The sequence below is a fragment of the Bos indicus x Bos taurus genome, chromosome 7, assembly GCF_003369695.1.
Source record: "Bos indicus x Bos taurus breed Angus x Brahman F1 hybrid chromosome 7, Bos_hybrid_MaternalHap_v2.0, whole genome shotgun sequence".
NCBI lineage: Eukaryota > Metazoa > Chordata > Mammalia > Artiodactyla > Bovidae > Bos > Bos indicus x Bos taurus.
This window is the reverse complement of record NC_040082.1, coordinates 63,954,157-63,979,214: the sequence shown is the minus strand read 5'-3', so window position 1 is coordinate 63,979,214 and position 25,058 is coordinate 63,954,157. Positions and strand designations below refer to the sequence as shown.

The 25,058-nt window shown below is 41.2% G+C and overlaps 2 protein-coding genes across 6 annotated transcripts in view; one reads left to right on the top strand and one right to left on the bottom strand.

Annotated features, from left to right (window-relative positions):
- Positions 1-1,532, top strand: part of LOC113895342 — a 205,455-nt gene extending 203,923 nt beyond the window's left edge. The window contains exon 6 of the mRNA XM_027546456.1: positions 1,457-1,532. The gene's annotated coding sequence lies outside the window, so the exon portion shown is untranslated. The remainder of the gene's footprint in view (positions 1-1,456) is intronic.
- LOC113895341 (core histone macro-H2A.1) overlaps positions 1-25,058 on the bottom strand; it is an 81,957-nt gene that overhangs the window by 24,621 nt on the left and 32,278 nt on the right. For 3 of the 5 annotated variants that reach the window (XM_027546448.1, XM_027546450.1, XM_027546447.1), the window contains exons 3-5: positions 23,235-23,341; positions 22,594-22,791; positions 1,005-1,115 (exon numbers count right to left, since the gene is read on the bottom strand). In XM_027546448.1, the coding sequence (XP_027402249.1) occupies positions 1,005-1,115; positions 22,594-22,791; positions 23,235-23,341 (416 nt within the window). The remainder of the gene's footprint in view (positions 1-1,004; positions 1,116-22,593; positions 22,792-23,234; positions 23,342-25,058) is intronic. The other 2 variants (XM_027546449.1, XM_027546451.1) reach the window with 1 other exon arrangement.

The window sequence follows — 25,058 nt, the reverse complement described above, 5'->3', positions numbered from 1 at the left end:
CTAGTGCTGCGTATATTTTCCCTTTGAAAAATGCATACAAAATACAGACAATGGTTATAAAATGTACACTGTAATGGTTATTTGCTGGAACACAGAGTCCACCACAGGAATTGCATCATGAGAGCCTGAGTGCAATTAGTGACAGGAAGTGGGAGGAGGAGGAGGAGGCTTGCAATGAAGTGAGCAGGAGGACTGTGTCACTGAGATGCAAAAGAAAACTGACGGTGAGCTTTTAAAAATGATGCAGCTTCAGGACCAAGTTGTTTACCACATTCAAACTAAATGCAATTTACGTGGAAGTTCAAATCCATGCCTTTAATACTTTTTAATGTAGGATTAAAAAAAAAAAAATCAGCCAAGTAATTCCCACTGTCTCTCCACCCCCTTTTTTGGTGTTAACAGAGAAATTTAACCCTCCTTCTGAGGTCTTAAAAGCCTTTGCATCATTTTTATTTTCAACAAAAGTGAATCATCTGTTACAAAACCATGTAGTGTCCTGGCAAATTTGCACCACTGGGGCAGCCGAAAACACACTGCCCACGGTGAAAACAAACAAACAACTGGCTTGAGGACTCCTCAGGTGGCACGGTGTGTCTAGCAACAATCTCGGCCCCTGGATCAAGGCTCCACCTCCAGTATCCACCAGAATGCCTGGGCTGCCAGCTAGATCTTTCTCTTTCCAGGCCCTGGTTTTACTTTCTGGCCAAGATTATAGGATGGCCAGGTCCTCCCATGTACGCAGCTCCTTCCACAGACCGAGCCCAGGGTGTCTCCAGCCCCACAGGAGCTCCTGTCCCTCTTCTTCACCACATCTCCTCTCCCCACCTGCCAATCTCCCCTCAGCACCTGGCCCAGCCCTCCCCGAGTTGGTTCCTAAAGCTGCCCGCCCCTACTCTCTCTGCCAGCCCACAAGGCCAGAAGTGGTCCGCAGGCAGGTTTTCTGCTGGGAGAGGCACCCTTCAGTCCCAGGGCACGTGAGCAGACTGGGGAGAGCGCTGGCCTACCTTCTGGCCGAGGAAGAGGCTCTTGGTGGAGAGCACGGTGAAGCCGTCGGCTGGTGTGCCCTCGGTCGTGCTGTCGGCGCTGGCGGCCTTGCTGACTTCTCCCTGCTTCTTCTTACACAAACAGAAGAGTCAGTATGAGGCCCGCACAGGTGGAGGCCATGTGAATCTGGGCTTTTCCAACAGACAGGTGAAAAGAAAGCCTCGCCCATAATACTTAAGAGAAAACAGAAAACTAAACCACTACCAGCTCTCAGCATTTGGGGGCTGCAGGCCTGCATTCAAGCCCAAGCATTCCATACAGAGTGCTAAATTGTATTTTCATCACTTCAGAATCTTAAAAAAAAAAAAAAGCTACTTAAAGGCAAAACTTCACAGTGATAATTTACAACAGAAACACTTGTATAACTGTAGACCAAGTAAATGTCTCTTAATTCAGGGTCTTCACTTTCTAGATGCCTGTACAGTATTCACATCTGAGAGGAAAAAACAAACTACTCTGGGTACTTAGTTGTCAAAGAGCCAAAAAAGCAGATCAAGGACCATCACCCTCCAAGCCTCCCCAGCTCATGAGGTAAGATTCTCCCACTTTCTTTCACTAAGACCCGCCTTGGAGAAGCCTCCATATGGGGGCTGTTGGTGAGCTGATCTGCCCCCTTGAAATGCTCCAATCCCCAGCAGTGGGCATGAATCTTGGCAGGCTCCTGGGCCTCTTTCTGGCGTCATTCACATTGAAGGATGTACACCCTGGGGTTTCCAAGAGCCTTGGCAAGGGTATGTTGTGTAGAGAGGTTTAATTACTCTCCAGATCCTCAGCTTCATCAAGTGTTTACCTCTTCCTGAAATGGATCAGTCCTAAGAGTGATCTAAGCAGCAATCAAGGCTTCATGCTGGGCCTCCCCTCACAGCCACTTCTCAGTTCCCAAGAGTGGATATTGTGTGGCGCACCACCCTTCCAGTAGGGGTACGTGCCTTTCTCAGTCTTTCATTTCTCTTAAGGATGAGGCGTGTATTAGAAACGGATATTTTGGCTCATTTGGGGATTTATTTTATATTCAGATATATTGTCGAGTGAGCAAGGTGAGCACAATGGCAATTTTTGTTTAAGGTACTTCACTTTTTTTTCTTCCCCCAATTATTATCAAAAAGGACATCACTCCTGAAGGATGGTCTAATGGAAGCAAATCAAGAAAGTAGGGGGTGAGAAATATAAATGGCTATGCCTTCCTGAAGGAAGGATCTGGACAGTAAATTCAGGGCAAGGCCCGTGCCCTATCCATTTGCCCTTTTAATATTCAAATCCATTAACATATTAACATTTTTTACTGACATTGAAAAGTAAGGTCTAGTTTTACTAAGTGCTTTAAAAATAAGGACTGGTTTCACATTTAGGTTACATGGCTAACCTGGAATATTTTCTATAAATTAAATGAGCTAAATTTGATGCTCCAAGGTGTTTATATAAATGATAAGACAGAAAGCATTTTATTAAGAAACATGGTATTAGCAAAGATCTATTAAAATTATCGCTATTCTGGTTCTCCTAACAATTTGAGTGTATCAAATTTGACAAGTAAAAGAGAAACACGTATAATCAACAATTACATAGTAAGTCTTAGTAAAGCCTTTTTTGATATACTTTCCAGGAAACAAGAAAGGCAAAGGCTGGATGACAAATCCTTTCACAAGTCAGATGTTTCTAATTCTGTGCTTTCAACAAAACTGAAGAAATACCAAACTGAGTTAGCAGCTGATTCATCATTAAAGAAAGGACTGATGGAGCTTAATTAATAGTAGAGTACCAGTGCAGGTTTCTCAGTTGTGATGAATGTACAGGGTTATGGAAGATGTTAACAACAGTGAGACTAGGTGAGGGATATTCAGAAATTCTCTATACGCGCTTTGTAACTTCTATAAATCTAAAACAATTCTAAAATAAAACATTAAAACAAAGTGATGACAGATTACTATGTGATTGTTGGCATGTAACTCAGAAAGAGTTCAGAGGATTGAGTGATGTTGCTATAACAAAATCCTTTCCATTCCCATTTAATTATTTTTGTGAGCAAGACTTTCCAGGCACTGTACCTATAAGTATAAAAATATAGGATGATGATTCATTTTTACAATAAGCAATGTTCATCTTAGGGTACTTAAGTTAACTGAAAAAAACTATCTCCTTGAATCAATCCTATGACATGATACTTCTACTTTCTCAATAGTTAAAATGTGTCGAGTATTTATCAGCTTGATCAACTGTGTATTATTAATAAAGATGATAACTATCCAATCCTGTGCAAACCATAACATTTAATGCTTTTAAGATCACAGGAAATTTTTTCAAAACGAATTTAAATTTATGTTAATTATTTTTGTTGTGCAAATCACTAACACAGTACAAGCAAAGAAAAATGTATTATGTTAGGATAACATTTTCTGGAGAAAGGGAAGGGAAACAAGGGCTCAAAGGAGAAAAATGATGCAGATTTTCCAACTGTTAAAAAAGAGCCTGCTTGTGTATTTTATGGTATATCAAACCATCACAGTAATTAGATTTACTTGGATACATTTAAATGAGTGATGAAAGAGCTTTCTTTTTAAATTTCAGTATTTATATCAAAATTATGCCCTTTATAGATATTTAAATTTATTAGTATGAGAAGTTTAGTTGTCAAATTTTAGATGTATGAGATATGAAGATTTTCAAAACTGCTTTAGGAAGTATGCGAGCAAAAAACTGTTAAAGCCAATGGTCTACCCAGTGACCACCACTCATACAGGAGATATTCAGTAAATGCTTGGGAATGGAGTGCAGTTGATAAGTAGACAAAGATTTACTGCTTCTGTCCAAGGATACATGAATTTTAAGAGATCAGAAAGCCCTAAATGATAGAATTTCAGGCATCTGGGAATTGGAACTGGTTTTACTGGGAGGAGGGGCCTGAAAGGCTCCCTGTGATCCTCATACAAGCCAGCAGCTGCCTATGCAGTCAGGTTACAAAGCTTAGCCTGTGGTAATTAAAACTGGTAATTTTCAGCAAGCATTCATTTGCATATGGTCATCTGCACTAAAGCTGTTGCCCCATACTGTAAATTGGTCCAGTCACTACGGAAAAAAAAAATATAAAGATTCTTCAAGAAATAAAAAATAGAACTACCATGTGCTATAGCAATTCTACTTCTGGGAATGTATTCAAAGGAAATGAAAACATTTTATGAGGAGATATCTGCACCCCATGTTCACTGGAGCATTATTTACAATAGTCAAGACATGGGAACAACATAAGTGCCCATCAACAAATAAATGGATAAGGTAAATGTGCAAACACATACATACAATGGAATATTATTTAGCCATAAAAAAGAAAATCCTGCTGGGAACCTGAAAGAGTTCCAAATAAGATGAATGCAAAGAAATCCATGCCAAGACACATTATAGTTAAAGTGGCAAAAGTTAAAGATAAGGAGAGAATCTTTAAAACAGCAAGAAAAAACAACTTGTTACCCAAAAAAACCCATAAGATTACCAGCAGATTTTTCAGCTAAAACTTTGCAGGCCAGAAGGAAATGCCTTGATTTTCCTAAGTGCTAAAAGTTTTAAAAAAAAAACTTCCCACTAAGAATACTCTACCCAGCAAAGCTCTACTTGAGAAGTGAAGAATACAGATAACAGTTCTCCAGAGAAGCAAAAGCTAAAGGAGTTCATCACCACTAAACTCACATTACAAGAAATAATAAAGACTTCTTTAAGCTCAATGGAAAGGGCACTAATTTACCAACAGGAAAATCTACAAAAGTATGTGTCACTGGTAAAGATTTACAAATACATAGCAAAGGTGGTAGATTATTAACTTATAAAGCTAGCATAAAAGTTAAAAGTACTAAAAATAACTAACTACAGTAATTAGTTAATGACATACGCAAGAAGAGGCTTCCCAGATGGTGCTAGTGGAAAAGAATCTGCCTGCCAATGCAGGAGACACAAGAGACGTGGGTTCTATCCCTGGGTTGGGAAGATCCCCGGAAGAAGGTATGGCAACCCACTCCAGTATTCTTGCCTGAAGAATCCCATGGACAGAGGAACCTGGCATGGACAGAGGAGTCCACAGGGTCGCAAAGAGTTGGACACGACTGAGGCAACTTAGCACGCATGCAAGCACACACAAGCAAAGAAATGTAACATGGAGGGAAGAGTAAAAGTGTAGAGCTTCTGAATGGGATCAAACTTGTTATCAATTTTAAATAGACTGTTATGTTGTTATACATAAGACTCAAGGTAAAGAATAAGCCCATAAGAGAAGGCAATGGCACCCCACTCCAGTACTCTTGCCTGGAAAATCCCATGGATGGAGGAGCCTGGTGGGCTGCAATCCATGGGGTCGCTAAAAGTCGGACACGACTGGGTGACTTCCCTTTCACTTTTCACTTTCACGCATTGGAGAAGGAAATGGCAACCCACTCTGGTGTTCTTGCCTGGAGAATCCCAGGGACAGGGGAGCCTGGTGGGCTGCTGTCTATGGGGTCACACAGAGTCGGACATGACTGAAGTGACTTAGCAGCAGCAGCAGATACGCAAAAAGAAAGAAATGTAAGCATACTACTAAAGAAAATCATCAAACCACAAAGGAAGAAAGCATGAAAATAAAGGAACAGAGGGACTACAAAACAGACAAAAACAATTAAAATGGAAATAAGTACATACCTATCAATAGTTACTTAAAATGTAAATGTACTCAATTCTACAGTCAAAAGACAATGAGTGGCTGAGTGGATGAATACATAACACCCATTGACGTGCTGCCTACAAGAGACCCATTTCAGATGTAGGAATATACACAGACTGAAAGTAAAGGGATGGAAACACATTTTCCATGCAAACAAAAATCAATAGAAAGCCGAGGTAGCTATACTTCTATGGGACAAAATAGACTTTAAAACAACAGACAATGAATGACATTGCATAATGATAAACAAGTCAACCCAACAAGAGGATATAATATGTGTAAATATTTATACACCTAACATAGGAGCAAATAAATTTATAAAACAAATATTAACAGACCTAAAGGAAGAAACAGACAGCAACACAATTATAATAGACTTTATATCCTATTTTCATCAATGGACAGATCTTCCTTCCAGAAAATCAAAAGAAATAATCTCATTCACCACTGCAATGAAAAGAATAAAACACTTAGGAATAAATTTACCCAAAGAAACAAAAGACCTATATATTGAAAACTATAAAACACTGATGAAAGAAATCAAAGATGACACAAATAGATGGAGAAATATACCATGTTCGTGGATTGGAAAAATCAATATAGTGAAAATTAGTATACTACCCAAAGCAATCTATAGATTCAACACAATCCCTATCAAGCTACTGAAAGGTTGTTGCTGAACCATGCAAAGATGCCGGGATTCTTGGCCTCCAGAGGAGAAGAATTCAATCCAGGGCCAGAGATGAGACTTGATCGCTCAGAGCTTTTGTATAATAAAGTTTTATTAAAGTATAAAGGAGACAGAGCATTATCCTACCAAAACAAGGACACCAAAAGAAAATTAAGGGGCAATACCCCTAATGTACACAGATAAGAAATGCTCACCAAAATATTAGCAAATTGAATTCAACAATACATTAAAAAGATAATACACCATGATCAAGTGGAGCTTACTTCAGGGATAGAAAAATGGTCCAACATCTGCAAATCCATCAGTGTGATACACCATATCAACAAATGAAGGATAAAACTCATGATCACATCAATAGATACAGAAAAAGCAACTGAAAAACTTCAACATCTATTTGTGATGAAAAACCCTCAGCAAAGTAAGTACAGAAGAAGCATACCCCAACATAATACAGATCATATATGCCAAGCCCATAGCTAATATCAGATTCAATGGTGAAAAGCTGACAGCTTTTCCTCTAAGATTAGGAACACAACAAGGATGCACACTCTTGACACTTTTACTCAATGTAGTATTGGAAGTTCTAGCCACAAGCAATCAGGCAAGAAAATAAAAGGTATCCAACTCCAGAAAGAAAGAAGTAAAATTGTCACTATTTGAACATGACATGATATTATACACAAAAAGCTCTAAAGTCTCCACCAAAAAAAAAAAAAAAAAAGAATAAATGAATTCAGTAAAGTTGCAGGACAAAAAAAATCAATACATGGTGTTCTGCAGTGTTTCAAAACATACACTGATAATGAGCTATCATAAACAGAAATTAAGAAAACAATTTACGACCACATTAAAAGGAAAAAAAATACCAAGGATTATTCTTAAACAAGAAGGTGAAAGTCCTGCACAGTGAAAACCATAAGACATTGATGAAAGAAATTAAACACACAAATAAATGGAAAGATATTCTATGCTCAAGGATTGGAAAAATTAATACCATTAAAATGTTCATACTACCCAAAGTAATTGACAGATCCATTACAATTCCTATCAAAATTCCAATGGAGAGAGATCTCTGCGAGATGGTGGAATAGAAAGGCCTGAGCTCACCTCCTCTCATGAAAACATCAGAATCAAAACTGTTGAGCAACCAGTGACAAAAAATACTAGAATCCAACAAAAAAGGTATTTTCAAAGAAAAGAAGAAGCCACAACAAGATGGTAGGAGAGGTGCTTTTGTGATATTATCAAATCCCAACCTTTAGCCAGACTCAGCAAGAAAAAAAGGGAGAAGACTCAAATCAATAAAAGTAGAAATGAAAAAGAAGTTACAACAAACACTACAGAAATATAAAAAATTGTAAGAGACTATTGCAAGCAACTATATGCCAGTGAAAATAAACAATCTAGAAGAAATGGGACTATTCTTAGAAAGGTACAATCTCCCAAGACTGAACCAGGAGGAAATAGAAAATATGAACAGACCAATCACAATCACTGAAATTGAAACCATAATTAAAAACCTCCCAGCAAATGAAAGTCCATGACCTGACTGCTTCACAGGCGAATTTTATCAAATATTTAGAGAAGAGTTAACACCTATCCTTCGGAAACTGTCCCAAAAAGTCACAGAGGAAGAAAACTTCCCAACTCATTTTATGAGGCCACCATCACCCTTATCCTAAAACCAAACAAAGATACCAGAAAAAAAGAAAATTACAGGCCAATATCACTGATGAACATAGATGTAAAAATTCTCAACAAAATACCAGCAATCTGTATCCAACAATACATTAAAAAGATCATACACTATGATCAAGTGGGATTCAACCCTAGGATGCAAAGATTTTTCAACACCTACAAATCAATCAATGGGATACACCGTATCAACAAATTGGATATGATCATTTCAAAGACACAGAAAAAATTTTTGACAAAATTCAGCACCCGTTTATGATAAAAAGAAACTCTCCAGAAAGTGGGCATAGAGTGCACATACCTCCACATAACAAAGGCCAGTTACCTGGAGAATCCCCATGGACAGAGGAGCCTGGCGGGCGATAGTTCATGAGGTTGTAAAGAGTCGGGACACACTGAGCAACTAAGCACAGCACACACGACAAACCGCCAGACCTACAGCTAGCATCATATCCAGTGCTGGAAAGCTGAAAGCATTTCCTCTAATATCAGGAACAAGACAAGGATATGCACTGTCACCACTTTTTTCAACACAGTTTTGGACGTCCAAGCTGTAGCAATCAGAGAAGAAAAAGAAGTAAAGGGAGTCCAAACTGGGAAAGAAGTTAAACTGTCACTGTTTGCAGATGACATCATACTGTACAAAGAAGACCCTAGAGATGCTACCAGAACACAACTAGAACTCATCAACGAATATGGTAAAGTTGGAGGTTACAAAATTAATACACAGAAATATGTTGCATTCCTATACACTAACAATGAAAGATCATAAAGAGAAATTCAAGAAGCAATTCCATTTACCACTGCATCAAAAAGAATAAAATACCTAGGAATAAACATACCTAAGGAGACAAAAGACCTTTATTTCAAAAACTAAGATGCTGATGAAAGAACCTGAAGAAAACATAAACAGATGGAAAGATATACCAAGTTTGTGGATTGGAAGAATCCATACTGTCAAAATGACTGTACTATCCAAGGCAATCTACAGATTCAATGCAATCCCTATCAAATTACCAATGGCATTTTCCATAGAACTAAAACAAAAAAATCCTCAAAATTTGTACGGAGACCTGACCCTGAGTAGCCAGAGCAATCTTGAAAAAGAAAAATGGAGCCATAGGAATCAGGCTCCCTAACTTCAGACTAAACTACAAACTCACAGCCATCAAAACAGTATGGTACTGGCACAAAAATAGAAACATAGATCAATGGAACAGGACAGAAAACTCAGAAATAAGCCCATGCACCTATGGCCAACGAACCTATGACAATGGAGGCAAGACTACACAGTGTTGGAAAGACAGTCTCTTCAACAAACAGTGCTAGGGAAAACTGGATGGCCACATGTAAAGAAGTTAGATCATTCCTTAACTCCATACACAAAAATAAGCTCAAAATGAATTAAAGACCTAAATGTCCGACCAGACAGTATAAAATACCTAGAGGAACACATAGGCAAAACACCCTCTGACATAAATCACAGCAACATCTTTTTTGATCCATCTCCCAGAATAATGGAAATAAAAGCAAAAATAAATAAATGAGACCTACTTAAACTCAAAAGCTTTTGCATAGCAAAGAAAATAAACAAAAAGACAACCCACAGATTAGGAGAAAATATTTGCAAAGGATGTGACTGATAAGGGATTAATCTCCAAAATTTACAAACAGCTTATGAAATAGCAGCAAAAAATGGGCAGAAGACCTGAATAGACATTTCTCCAAAGAATACATACAAATGGCCAATAAACACATGAAAAGATGTTCAACATCGTGTTATTAGAGAAATGCAAATCAAAGCTACAAGGAGATATCACCTCACACCTGTCAGAATGGCTATCATCATAAAATCCACAAACAACAAATGTTGCAGAGGATGTGGACAGGAGGGAACCCTTCTCTGCATTGTTGGTGGCAATGTAAATTGGTATAGCCACTATGGAGAACAGTATGGACGTTCCTTAAAAAACGAAAAATAGAGCCACCATATGACCATAATCCCACTCCAGGGCATATATCCAGAGAAAAACATGGTGTGAAAAGATAAATGCATCCCAATGTTCACTGCAGCATGGTTTACAACAGCCAAGACATGGAAGCAACCTAAATGTCCATCGACAGAGAAATGGATAAAGAAGATGTGGTACATATATACAATGGAATATTACTCAGCTATTAAAAGCAATGAAATAATGCCATTTGCAGCAATATGGATGGACCTAGAGAGTGTCATATGGAGTGAAGTAAGTCAGACAGAGGAGAAATATCATATGACATCTCTTATATGTGGAATCTAAAAAGAAATTATACAAATGAACTAACTTACAAAACAGAAGAGAGACTCACAGACTTCGAAAATGAACTTATGGTTGCCAGGTGGACGGGATAGAGACTTTGGGAAGGTCGTGTACATGCTGCTATATTTAAAATGGAGAACCAACAAAAACCTACTGTAGAGCACATGGAACTTGCTCAATGTTATGTGGCAGCCTGGACGGGAGGGGAGTCTGGGGGAGAATGGATACATGTGTGTGTATGGCCCAGTCCCTTCACTGTTCACCTGAAACTACCAAAACACTGTTAATCAGCTAGACCCCAATACAAAATGTTATTGCTGTTAAAATTTTTTAATTAAAAAAAATCACAACTGCTGAGCAAACATTGACAAAAAATAGAACCTACCAAAAAAAGATATTTTCAAAGAAAAGAAGAAGCCACAACAAGGTGGTAGAGAGGTGCTTTTGTGATATTATCAAATCCCAACCTTTGCCAAACTCATCAAGAAAAAAAGGGAGAAGACTCAAATCAATAAAAGTAGAAATGAAAAAGAAGTTACAACAAACACTACAGAAACATAAAAAATCATGAGAGACTATTGCAAGCAACTATATGCCAGTGAAAATAAACAGTCTAGAAGAAATGGACTATTCTTAGAAAGGTACAATCTCCCAAGACTGGACCAAGAAGAAACAGAAAATATGAACAGACCAATCACAAGTACTGAAATTGAAACTCTGACTTAAAAACTCCTTACAAACACAAGTCCAGGACCACATGGCTTCACAGGTGAATTTCATTAAAAATTTAGAGGAAAATTAACACCCATCCTCCTCAAATTCTTCCAAAAAACTGTAGAGGAAGCAACACTCCCAAACTCACTTTACAAGGCTACCATCACCCTGATACCAAAAACCAGACAAAGATATCACAGAAAAAGAAAATTACAGGCCAATACCACTGATGAATATAGATGTAAAAACCCTCAACAAAATACTAGAAAACCAACCCAACAATACATCAAAAGGATCATATGCCATGATTAGGTGGGATTTATCCCAGAGATGCAAGGATTTGTCAATATCTGCAAATCAATCACTGTGACATACTACATTAACAAACTGAAGAATAAAAACCATATGCTCTCAATAGGTGCTTAAAAAGCTTTTGACAAAACTCAACACCCATTTATGACTAAAAAAAAAAAAAAAAAAAAAACTCCAGAAAGTGGGCATAGAGGAAACCTACTTCAACATAATACAGTCCATACACAACAAGTTCACAGCAAACATCATTCTCAATCGTGAAAAACTGAAACCATTTCCTCTAAGACCAGGAACAAGGCAAAGGTGTCCACTCTCACCACTATTATTCAACATAGTTTTGGAAGCCCTAGCCACAGCAATCAGAGAAGAAAAAGAAAGAAAAGGAATTCAAATTGAAGAAGTAAAACTGTCATTGTTTGCCAATGACATGATAGTATACATAGAAAATCCTAAAGATGCCACCAGGAAACTACTACAGCTAATCAATGAACTTGGTAAAGTTGCAGAATACAAAATCAATGCACAGAAATGTTTTGTTCTTATACACTAACAATAAAAGATCATAAAGAAAAATTAAGGAAACAATCCCATTTATCATTGCAACAAGAAGAATAAAATACCTAGGAATAAACCTACCAAAGGAGGTAAAAACTTGTACTCAGAAAACTATAAAACACTGATGAAAGAAATTAAAGATGACCCAAACAGATAGTGAGATAGTCCACGTTCTTGTATTGGAAGAATTGATATTGCAAAAATGACTATACTACCCAAAATAATCTACAGGTTCAATGCAATCCCTATCAAATTACCAATGGCATTTTTTCACAGAATTAGAGCAAAAAATTTTATAATTTGTATGGAAACAGAAAAGATCCCAAATAGCCAAAGCAAGCTTGAGAAAGAAAAATGGAGCTGGAGGAATCAGGCTCCTTGTATAGCATAAAGCTAAGTCATCAAGACAGTGTGGTGCTGGCACAAAAACAGAAATATAGACCAATGGAACAGACTAGAAAGCTCAGAGATAAAGCTACACACTTAATCTATGACAAAGGAGGCAAGAATATACAATGGAGAAAAGACAGTCTCTTCAACAAGCAGTGCTGGGAAAACTGGACAGCTATATGTAAAAGAGTGAAATGAGAACATTCTCTAACACCACACTGAATGTCTAAGAATTGATGCTTTCAAATTGTGATGCTGCAGAAGACTCTTGAGAGTCCCTTGGACAGCAATTAAAACAAACCAGCCAATCCTAATGGAAATCAGCTCCGAATATTCACTGGAAAGACTGATGGTGAAGCTGAAGCTCCAGTACTTTGGCCACCGGATGTGAAGAGCCAACTCACTGGAAAAGACCCTCATGCTAGGAAAGACTGAGGGCATAAGAAGGGGACGATGGAAGATGAGATGGTTGGATTGCATCATCAACTCAACAGACATGAATTTCAACAAACTCTGGGAGATGGTGAAGAAGGAAGCCTGGCGGGCAGCAGGAAGTCCATGGGGTCACGAAGAGTCAGACATGACTGAGAGACTGAACAACAACAACAAAAACAGCATACACAAAAATAAACTCCAAATGCATTCAAGACCTAAACATAAGACCTGGCACTATAAAACTATCAGAGGAAAACATATGCAGAACACTCTTTGACATAAATCACAGCAGATTTTTTTTTTTACCTACCTCCTAACGAAAATAAAAACAAAACTAAACAAATGGGACCTAATTAAATGTAAAAGCTTTTTGCACAAAGATAACCATAAATGAGACAAAAAGACAACCTTCAGAATGGAATGAAATATTTGGAAATGAAGCAACTGACAAAAGATTAATCTCCAAAATATATAAACAGCTCATGAAGCTCAATAACAAAAAAACAACCCCATCAAAAAATGGGCAGAAGACCTAAACAGACATTTCTCCAAAGAAGACAACTACTGTCGTTTAGTCACTGAGTCATAGCCAACTCTTTTGTGACCCCATGGACTGTAGTCTGCCAGGCTCCTCTGTCCATAGGATTTCCCAGGCAAGAATACTGAAGTAGGTTGCCATTTCCTTTTCCAGGTGATCCTCCTGACCTAGAGATTGAACCCATGTTTCCTGCTTGGCAGGCAAACTCCTGCATTGCAGGCAAAGTTTTTGTTTGTTTTTTTTTAACCACTGAGCCACTAGGAAGCCCATACAGATGGCCAAAAGGCACATGAAAAGATGCTCAACATAACCAATTATTACAGAAAGTGCAGATCAAAACCACAATGAGTTATCACTTCTTGTCAGTCAGAATGACCAAGCAGGGAACTTAGCTCAGTGCTCTGTGGTGACCTAGATGGATGGGGTGTGGGGAGAGGTGGAGGTCTAAGAGGGAAGGGATATATGTATACATAGTTTGTTCACTTTGTTGTATAGCAAAACGAACACAAAATTGTAAAGCAACTGTACCCCAATTAAAAAAATAAAAGAACAGGTATGTGTATAACAAAAATAACTTGGCTGTACACCTAAAACTAATACAACAATGTAAATCAAATATACTTCAATATAAAATTTAAAAGATAAAAATGTGCTCTTAAAAGAAGAATGCATATATAAACGTGTGTGTGTAACTGAATCACTGTGCTTTACAGCAGAAATTAACAACATTATAAATCAGTAATACTTCAGTTAAAAAAAAAGAAAACAGTAAAATGTGAAAAAGATTCCAATGGCATTTTAAAAAGAAATAGAACAATCTTAAAATCTGTGTGGAACCATGAAGGACCCTCAACTATCCAAAGCAGTCTTGAAAAAGAACAACAAATCTGGAGGCATCATGTTCTCTCATTTTCAAACTACATAGGAAAGCTGTAGTAATGAAAACAGTATGGCACTGGCAAAAAGCAGACAATGGAACAGAATAACAAGCCCAGAAAAAAACACCGGCACATATGGTCAACTAATTCACAGCAAAGGAGCCAAGAATATACAATGGAGAAAGGACAGTGTCTTCAATAAATACTGTTGGGGAAATTCAACAAGCAATGGAAAAGAATAAAACTGCACCACTATCTTACACTATACACAAAAATCAACTCACGACAGACTAAAAACTTGAACATAAGAGTTGAAACCATAAAACTCCATGAGGAAAACAGACAGTAAGCACTTTGATATTTGTATTGGCAATGATTTTGGAGTTGATGCCAGAAGAAAAGGCAACAAAAGCAAAAATAAATAAGTAGGTCTATATTAAACTAAAAGGTTTCTACACAGCAAAAGAAACAATTGACAAAATGAAAAGGCAACCTATGGACCTATATAAAAACTCTGACAATGCAAGAGCTAAAAACTCAAGAGCACTTTTCCAAAGACGACACACAAATGGCCAACCAGTACATGAAAAGGTGCTCAACATCACTAATCATGAGGGAAAATGCAAATCAAAACCATAGTGATATAGCACCTCACACCTGTTAGAGTGGCTATTATCAAAATGAAAGGAAATAACAAGTGTTGGTGAGAATGTAGAGAAATGGGAACCCTAGTACACTGTTGATGGGAACATAAATTGGAGCAGCCACCTTGGAAAACATTGTGGAGGTTCCTCAAAAAATTAAAAATAGAACTACCACATGATTCAGCAATTCCACTTCTGAGTATTCATCCAAAGGAAACAAAAACACTAACTCAAACGGATATAAGGGCTTCCCTGGTGGCTCAGCTGGTAAAGAATCCACCTGCGATGTAGGAGAAATGGGTTCGATTGCTGGGTCAGAAGATCTGCTGGAGAAGGACAGGCTACCCACTCCAGTATTCTTGGGCTTCCCTGGTGGCTCAGCTGGTAAACAATCAGTCTGCAATAGGACATATGCACTCCATGTTCACTGCAGCATCACGTGTAATAGCCAAGATACAGAAACATGGAAACAACCAGAATGGCCATCAATGGAAGATGGATAAAGTATGACACACTTTATAGTATAGTTAATATATAGGGGGCATAGTTAATACCCCCCATATAAACAGAAAGAAGTATTAATCAGTCATAAAAATGAAGGAAATTCTGCCATTCGAGACAAAATGGATGGACCTTGACAGCACTGCTAAGTAAATATGTCAGAGAAATTAAAATGCCATATATACCGTATAATCTCTCTTATATGTGGAATCTTAAAAAATAGTAACAAGAAAACCAAACTCACAGGAAAAAAAGATCAGATCTGTTACTAGGGGCAGAGGGTTGGGGGAGGAGGGATTGCAGGAAAGTGGTCAAAAGGTACAAACTTCCAGTTATCAGATAAGTACTAGGAATGTAATATCCAACATGAGGACTACGGTTAACATTGCTGTATGAAACACAGGAAATTTGCTGATAGTAGGTCCTAACAGTTGTTATCACAGGAGAAAAAACTTTTTAATATATGAGACAATGAATACTAACTATACGAATAGCTGAGAAAAGAAGAAAAGTGAAGGGCAAAGGAGAAAAGGAAAGAGATACCCATCTGAATACAGAGTCCCAAAGCACAGCAAGGGGAGATAAGTGAACAATGCAAAGAAATAGAGGAAAACAATAGAATGGGAAACACTAGAGATCTCTTCAAGAAAATTAGAGACACCAAGGAAACATTTCATGCAAAGATGGGCACAATAAAGGACAGAAATGGTATGGACCTAACAGAAGCAGAAGATATTCAGAAGAGGTAGCAGGAATACACAGAAGTGTACAAAAAAAGATCTTAATGATCTCGGCCAAGTCTCATCTGCTCTGATGTATGAATTTCTGGAAATTTCATTAAAAAGTCAGCAAAATTTTGCAAGGATGGCATCTTCACAAAAGAACCATCCCTTTCTTTGGCATCCCTTACCAGAACATTCATCCCTCATTTGCAGTTTAAAATATTTCTCAAAAAAGAAAGAGGCACTCTCCCAAAATCATCTTCGGCTTTTCGCCAGGCAAAAAGGAGCAAATGTATTTTCTTGATCAAGGAGAGTGATTCACACATGAGGGTGAAGTTCAGTTGAGGCGGTAGCATGGATATATATTTGAAAAATCTGAGGTGAGATAACTTTTTATCAGAATTTTTGGCAAAAATTATCTTCCTGGCGATGCCCTAAATATTATCCTGTGAATCTTGGCGAACCTTCTGACAAGGGGTCTCAACCTAGAAGATTTAGGCACAGTTTCCTTTGAATCTTCAGTGTTCTGTTTTGAGAACGGTCCCCAGGTTTCTATGATGTGTTGGGGACCCCGCACGAAGGCCTGCCCCCTTCTCTCTGGGAGGAGTCAGGCGTGCTCCCGCCCTGTGCCACGAGCTCTCTTCTCTGTCACTGGAATGCCTAGATACCTCCTCCTCCAAGTGTGGCCTTCCCAGAGAAGCCTCCCCTGACCAGCTATGAAAGGCAACACTGCCCTGCTGTCACTGCACTTGGCCATGGGCAGAGAGCCACGCACCCCCACCCCGCTTCTGTAATGACTCTGCCTCCCTCACCAGACCAGAGCTCACTGAGCACCGAGGTGCTATACCCTCGCTACCAAGAAGGGGAACAAGCACACGCTGACGAGAAAACACGCGTGCATCTCCCTTCAACAACTCAAGTGTCAAACGGGAAAACAGTAAGGCAACTTTCAAAATTTCTTAATGGGATAATATGCTGTATATGTGAGTAATAGCCATCAAGGTTAAAAATACACTGTCTCCTTCAGCAAGTCCACTTGGAGGACTTTCTCCTACAGATGACTTGCACACAGAGACCCAGGCACAGTGATGGTCACTATGGCACGGTTTCTCCGAGTGGACACAAGGAACAATCCACGGAGAACTGGGTACACTGGTTCTGTTTACAGTATCAGTAACCGGGGTCACACCATGAGATACTGAAGCAGCTCACATGCCAAGATGAACAACAACTGCCAAGAGAGCAAGAGAAACAGTCGATGTGCGCCAGACACTGCCGCAGGCATTCCACACGCCAGACACTGCTGCAGGCATTCCACACGCCAGACACTGCTGCAGGCATTCCACACGGGTTCTCTGTTAAGCTTCCCAACCACCCTGTGACATACCTCCAGTTTACAGACACTGCTGCAGGCATTCCACACGGGTTCTCTGTTAAGCTTCCCAACCACCCTGTGACAGACCTCCAGTTTACAGATGAGGAAACTGAGATGCTACAGAAATAACCTTTCCAAAGTCACACAGCCAGGAACTATCAGAACTGGAATACAAAGCTGGCACCAGTAACCACTGAAACCACACTGCCAAATCACTGGGGAATAAGATTCATAAAAGAGAAGCGAAAAGCAAAGGACAAAAGGAAAGATATAAGCATCTGAATGCAGAGTTCCAAAGAATAGCAAGGAGAGATAAGAAAGGCTTCCTCAGCGATCAATGCAAAGAAATAGAGGAAAACAACAGAATGAGAAAGACTAGAGATCTCTTCAAGAAAATCAGAGATAACAAGGGAACATTTCATGCAAAGATGGGCTTGATAAAGAACAGATGGTATGGACCTAACAGAAGCAGAAGATATTAAGAAGAGGTGGCAAGAATACACAGAAGAACTATACAAAAAAGATCTTCATGACCCAGATAATCACGATGGTGTGATCACTCACCTAGAGCCAGACATCCTAGAATGTGAAGTCAAGTGGGCCTTAGAAAGCATCACTATGAACAAAGCTAGTGGAGGTGATGGAATTCCAGTTGAGCTATTTCAAATCCTGAAAGATGATGCTGTGAAAATGCTGCACTCAATATGCCAGCAAATTTGGAAAATTCAACAGTTTGGAAAACTCAGCAGTGGCCGCAGGACTGGAAAAGGTCAGTTTTCATTCCAATCCCAAAGAAAGGCAGTGCCAAAGAATGCTCAAACTACCGCACAATTGCACTCATCTCACACGCTAGTAAAGTAATGCTCAAAATTCTTCAAGCCAGGCTTTAGCAATACGTGAACCATGAACTTCCAAATGTTCAAGCTGGTTTTACAAAAGGCCGACAAACCATAGATCAAATTGCCAACATCCGCTGGATCATCGAAAAAGCAAGAGAGTTCTAGAAAAACATCTATTTCTGCTTTATTGACTATGCCAAAGCCTTTGACTGTGTGGATCACAATAAACTGTGGAAAATTCTGAAAGAGATGGGAATACCAGACCCCCTGACCTGCCTCTTGAGAAACCTATATGCAGGTCAGGAAGCAACAGTTAGAACTGGACATGGAACAACAGACTGGTTCCAAATAGGAAAAGGAGTACATCAAGGTTGTATATTGTCACCCTGCTTATTTAACTTCTATGCAGAGTACATCATGAGAAATGCTAGGCTGGGCATGGAAGAAGCACAAGCTGGAATCCAAATTGCCGGGAGAAATATCAATAACCTCAGATATGCAGATGACACTACCCTTATGGCAGAAAGCGAATAGGAACTAAAGAGCCTCTTGATGAAAGTGAAAGAGGAGAGTGAAAAAGCTGGCTTAAAGCTCAACATTAAAAAAACTAAGATCTTGGCATCTGGTCCCATCACTTCATGGGAAATAGATGGAGAAACAGTGGAAACAGTGTCAGACTTTATTTTTTGGGCTCCAGAATTACTGCAAATGGTGACTGCAGCCATGAAATTAAAAGATGCTTACTCCTTGGAAGGGAAGTTATGACCAACCTAGATAGCATATTCAAAAGCAGAGATATTACTTTGCCAACAAAGATCCGTCTAGTCAAGGCTACGGTTTTTCCAGTGGTCATGTATGGATGTGAGAGTTGGACTGTGAAGAAAGCTGAGCGCAGAAGAATTGACGCTTTTGAACTGTGGTGTTGGAGAAGACTCTTGAGAGTCCCTTGGACTGCAAGGAGATCCAACCAGTCCATTCTAAAGGAGATCAGCCCTGGATGTTCATTGGAAGGACTGATGCTAAAGCTGAAACTCCAGTACTTTGGCCGCCTCATGCGAAGAGTTGACTCATTGGAAAAGACCCTGATGCTGGGAGGGATTGGGGGCAGGAGGAGAAGGGGACGACAGAGGATGAGATGGTTGGACGGCATCACTGACTCAATGGACATGGGTTTGGGTGGACTCTGGGAGTTGGTGATGGTCAGGGAGGCCTGTCATGCTGCAGTTCATGGGGTCGCAAAGAGTTGGACACGAGTGAGCGACTGAACTGAACTGAAAGATGTATGTGTGTGTGTACATATATATTTAAAGCTAGTAGTATCGGGAAGGCTTTATATATCCACATGCTTTCATGTGCTTAGACTTTCTCAAAGGGCGCATGAAAACTCTGCTCTGGGGAGAAGTGGGAGGACTGTGGTGTGAGTGAGATTTTATTACCACATACTCTTTCATACCGTCCAAACTCACACACACTACCCACACAAATATTCATTAAAGCACTAAACTGTAGGGCTGGAATGGAACCCACTGTTTCACTAGGGGGGGTAAACTGAGGCACAGACTCACCTGAGGCCACCCAATTAGAAGGAGAAACCCCAAGACACTTGCAAGGGCCCTGGACGCCCAGCACCTGGTGCGTTGTGTCGCCTTCTCTAACAGTTTCCACTATAGCTGACTCAGCTGTCACAACTGCAGACTTTCAAAACCTTCCAATTACATAGAATTGGGGGAAAAATTATGATTTGGAATTCAAGTGTTGACACTTGAAAAATACCAACTCCCTTTCACTACAAGTGCTTTAGCATGTAACTAAAGCTTTTTCTGCATGTCTCTGGAAAGGTTATTTTCAGAACATTCCACTTAAACCTGGAGATGCAGGGTTCTCTGCTGTTTCTGGGAGCTGACACCACAATTTACATTAAACAAATGTTTTGAAAATTAGCTGTTCACGGTTCCAATTTCAGCTTCCCCCAGGGTTTAATGTTAGCCAAATACTGGTACAGTAAGCAGACAATGTGTTTTATTGTGTAGAAGAAAAACAGACCACCATAACAGACTTCCTGCTTTTGTAATCAAGGGAGAAGTTGAGTGTTCAAGTGATTATTGGCATATGGTTATTAGAAACACCGAGTTCCAAATATAGCTACTAGAAGCTAAAGACATACACACACACACACACATGCCCTCTGTATTTCGAGTCCAAAAAGAAAGAAAAAGCATTCCCAATGTTTGGTAGGTTGTGGAGTTCATAAAGTCATGGGGCAAAAACTATGGCAGTAGACTGGGGATGATAGGGAATCAGGTTCAACCCAGGACTGCCAGACACACTGGAGTTGAAGAGGCGCTCAAACATCAAGAAGCAGTGGCCCATGTGAGCAAGGCCACACTCTGGCCACGGCACAGGAAGGCTACGTGCAGGGACGCAGCTCTGCCCCTACTGGCCCCTGGGCTGCGGGCAGCCAGCTCCCTGAGGCCCACAATCGAGAGATGATGGACTTGGCATCTCTGTTTTCTTTTTCAACATTTAAAAAAGCCAGGATGCCCTGGCTTTGCCCTGTCCTGCCCCTCCTCACAAATGCAAATGTTGTAAGGGGAAAAAAACAAACCAGTTCAATCTGTTAATTTTATAGTTAGCAGGAATGAGTAACAGCATTCTGTGAAATCCCCTGCCTGCCCCTAGCCTGCCCCAAGCCTCCTCCAGGACTTGTGAGCTGGGTGGAATGCAGTGTCTGGAAATAACTTATAGGACACTCTCCAGTATTAGGTTTCTCTCTCAAAGAAGTGGGAGTGATTCTGAGCCTGGTGTGCGGGGTGGGGTGGGGTGGGGTTGAGTGGCTCTGTGGGCAAGAAGAATTTTGATTTTGTAGTTTTCAGGAAAGTGAAGACTGAAGGCAGAAGGGGATGGCAGAGGATGAGATAGCATCACCAACTCAATGGACATGAGTTTGAGCAAGCTCCAGGAGTTGGTGATGGACAGGGAAGCCTGGCATTCTGCAGTCCATGGGGTCGCAAAGAGTCGGACACAACTCAGTAACTGAACTGAGGGAATGAGGGAAGTGACTGTCTACATACAGACGGGTGAACAAAAAATATAGCCTCTTAATACCTTAGCTAAAGAGTCCACAAACAGTGTGGGTGGGAGGTTAGAGGTCTCAGAAGGTACCCCTCCATTTGGTGAAGGCCTGCCTGATCTCTGGACGAGCTTGGAGGAGGGGACATGCTGGGAGCGTGGGCTGGTGTGTGGCTCTGGGTCAAGGCTCCTAGACCTGTCCTGGGAAGGTGTCTCACCATCTCACTCCGGTGAGGCCTCTGGTAGAAACGTCCTGACACTGACACTGCATTAGACCCCTCACAGCATTTCCAAGGGGATATGACTTACAAAATAGGAAAGCCACCTTCTGCCACAAAGAATTTCCTTAGTCTGGCTGGGGGGCCGGAAGGATGACTCCTGAGACAACACCATAGGACAGGGCAGCCTTCAGATTCCATTTTACTAAACGCAGAGCAGCACTGGCCCTAGCTTCCTGGAGTCTGTGACAACAGCAGAGAGGCAGGGCCCAGCAAGGAGGAACAGAGAGCATGCGTCCCAGTTACCCGGGAGTCTCAGACGGCTGAGTACAACCAGTTAAAGGCGTGGGCCTCCAAAGGGCAGATGAGCCAGATCCTGGCTTGGGATCAGCTGGCCCGCCCTACTCCAGAAGACATTAGGTCACACTCACGAGAAGGTTTCGCTCCCCACAAGATCAGCACCTATGGCCTAGTCTCAGTTCAAACTGGGTCTGGCAGGAGGAGCCCAGACAACACATCCATTTTCCTCCTAACAAGGCAATCATTTCAAAGAGCTAACTGTCTGAACCATTCCTGCTACAACAGGCTCGGAAGACGACATGAAGCCATGGCAACACAACAGCAGTTCTGACGTGTCAAAGGCAAGCGTTGCAGCCGGCACCTCTGGGCAGGACTTGATAGTTGCTTGCACAGGGAAGCTCCTGCACACACAGGTCCCTCCCCACAGGCGTGGGCATCTCCTCGAAGGGCAGGCACCGGCCCCTTCCAGCCTGGGGCTATCTGCCCCGGCACCTCCCCACATGACCTCTGCCTAGGGAAATCTAGTTTCCCACTTGCATCCAGACTCTGGCCACTTGACTCCGTTTGTTTCCATAGGCCCCCACCCCGAGAGGGGAATGAGCCCTCAGCAGGAAGGGGCACCCTTGTGACCCCACCTACCTGCACCTGCCTGGCCCCACACCTCACACATCCCTGCCAAATCACATACTCACCTTGGATTTCCGGGCCCCTTTCTTGCCCCCCGTTTTCTTAGACACGGGCTTCTTCTGGGACGGAGACTTGGCCTTTTTGGCTGGGGGTGGTGTGATGATGGCTTCCAACTTCCCTTTGGATCCTCGTTTCTTCGCTAGCAACTCTGGATGGATGTTTGGTAACACACCCCCACTGGCTATGGTGACTCCTTTTAGCAGCTTGCAGGAAAACCAAATGAGCAGAAAGTGAGCCGGACCACCCCGTCCATGACCTTCAAGAAGTCAATCCTCCCCACCCATGCTCCTGCTCTTGGTTGGCAGAGCTCTCTCCTCTATGGCATCTACAAGGATGCTAACAGGACCCTGGCTCACTACACAGGGAGCAGGCCTTCAGACTCCTTCACTCGGGTGGAGTTTCCAAACCATCTTTCTTCCAGGAGAGTCAAATATCTTTATTTATTCCCCCCACCCCCAACCAATAAAGTCTTGGGGAAAAATTGCCATGGGGGGTGGGGGGAGGGCAGGGAAGTGGCTAACAGTCACAAGCAGTCCACACCCTTGACAGCCAGCCAAACACCATCCTCCCTCTGGACAGACAGCTCTTGGGCCGCAAGACCACCTGCTGGGGTGTTTGGGTCAGGGAGGCAGAGGAGAGCCCATACCTGATTCAGCTCTTCATCGTTGGCCACAGCCAGCAGGATGTGCCGGGGCGTGACCCTGCCCTTCTTGTTGTCTCTTGCTGCGTTGCCAGCCAGCTCCAGAATCTCCGCTTTGGGGAAAGGAGAGGAAGGGCGTATGGTCACATTATAGCATCAGAGAGCTGTGTGCACCCTTCCAAATCCTCTGTTCTTGGTGTCGGGAAGGGGAGCAGGCAGCAGTGTCCTGACCCTACCCTGAGCCATGAAGCTGCAGGCGGTCTGCCTGGAAACACTTGGTGGCAAGTCACAAAGGTGTCGAGAGGCAAAGCTGAGGGGATAAGGGAGACCCCTAGCCCAGCCCATTTGTTGTGGACATGCAAAACTGAGGTTTAGAGAGGAGAAAGAACCACCAGCTAAAGGCCCTCAGTGAGGGGTGGTAGAGCTCAGATTTGAACTCTCTTCCCAGAACAGGGCTGCCCACAGCCAGCATGCCAGATATCATCAGCATCAACCCCATGGGGCCAGCAGTGTGGCCCCTGAGCTAGGAGTCATGAAGGGGTTTCTGGGATGTCAGGGGGAGGTGGCATGTTACTCAGTACATTTCTGTTAACAGAATCAATGTAACAGAATCAATGTTGAATGCCTGCACGCTCAGATTCAGAACTAGAAGGATATGACTGCACCCTTTACAAAGTCAACATCATAAAAACATAAAAGAAAAGAGGTGGGGTGTAGTAGATTAAAAGAGGCTACACAGACACAACAGCCAGATACAAAGTGTCAATACTCAATGGGATCCTGATTGCAAAAGAAGTTATAGAAGTCATTCTGGTGACAACTGAGATTTGAATGTAGGCTGGATAGTAGACACAAAGGAATTACTGATTTTCTTGGGTGTGATAACAGTATTACCACTTTTAAGGGAGCATCTTGTCCTTAGGAGATACATGCTGAAGTATTTAGGGGTGAAAGGCTCTGGTATCTGCAATTTACTCAAATAATTCTGAAAAAGTCTACAGAGGAAAACAAATGTGGTGATGTAACAAAGGTGTTAAAGTTAACACCTGTTAAGTCCAACTGTGACGTGAGAGAGTAAGACATCAGAGTTCCTCTCTTAACATACTGTATATTTGACATTTTCCACAAAATAATTAAGAACCCAGAAGGAGATGAGCCTGACCTATAGTTGGTGCTAAGTTAGAGGTTACTAACCAATCTTTTGGGACAAGGTCTCAGCAGACAAGACGACAGGTCTCCAAAAGCACCAAAGATGGGAGAAATGAGGAAATGCCCTTCAGGAAGAGGTTTTTTTCCCTCCTTGGTGGCCTAGTTCTCTTTGTGAACTGTCAACCTCGTTACTTTCGTCTCATTTTCTTAATGAGAAATGCAGACTGTCCCCAAATGTGTCTTACATCCCCACTTCTGCAATTCTGTCCACACCACAGCCCTGCCTGCAATATCCATCTAGCCCACCCTTCTGGGCTCAACTCAAGTCTGGCCTCTTCCTAGTACTAAAGGAATTATAATATTCAAAGTTATGTTGTAAACACTAGACTTGTCCAGCAAAGTTAAAACTTGGCGGCATTGAAACATGTAAAATATCATGAAAGAAAAGAGTTGCCAGTCCAGGTTCGATGCACGATACTAGATGCTTGGGGCTAGTGCACTGGGACGACCCAGAGGGATGGTATGGGGAGGGAGGAGGGAGGAGGGTTCAGGATGGGGAACACATGTATACCTGTGGTGGATTCATTTTGGTATTTGGCAAAACCAATACAATTTTGTAAAGCTTAAAAAAAAAAGTTAAAACTTGGCATCATTATAAAATAACTGCGGAAAAAAATTCTA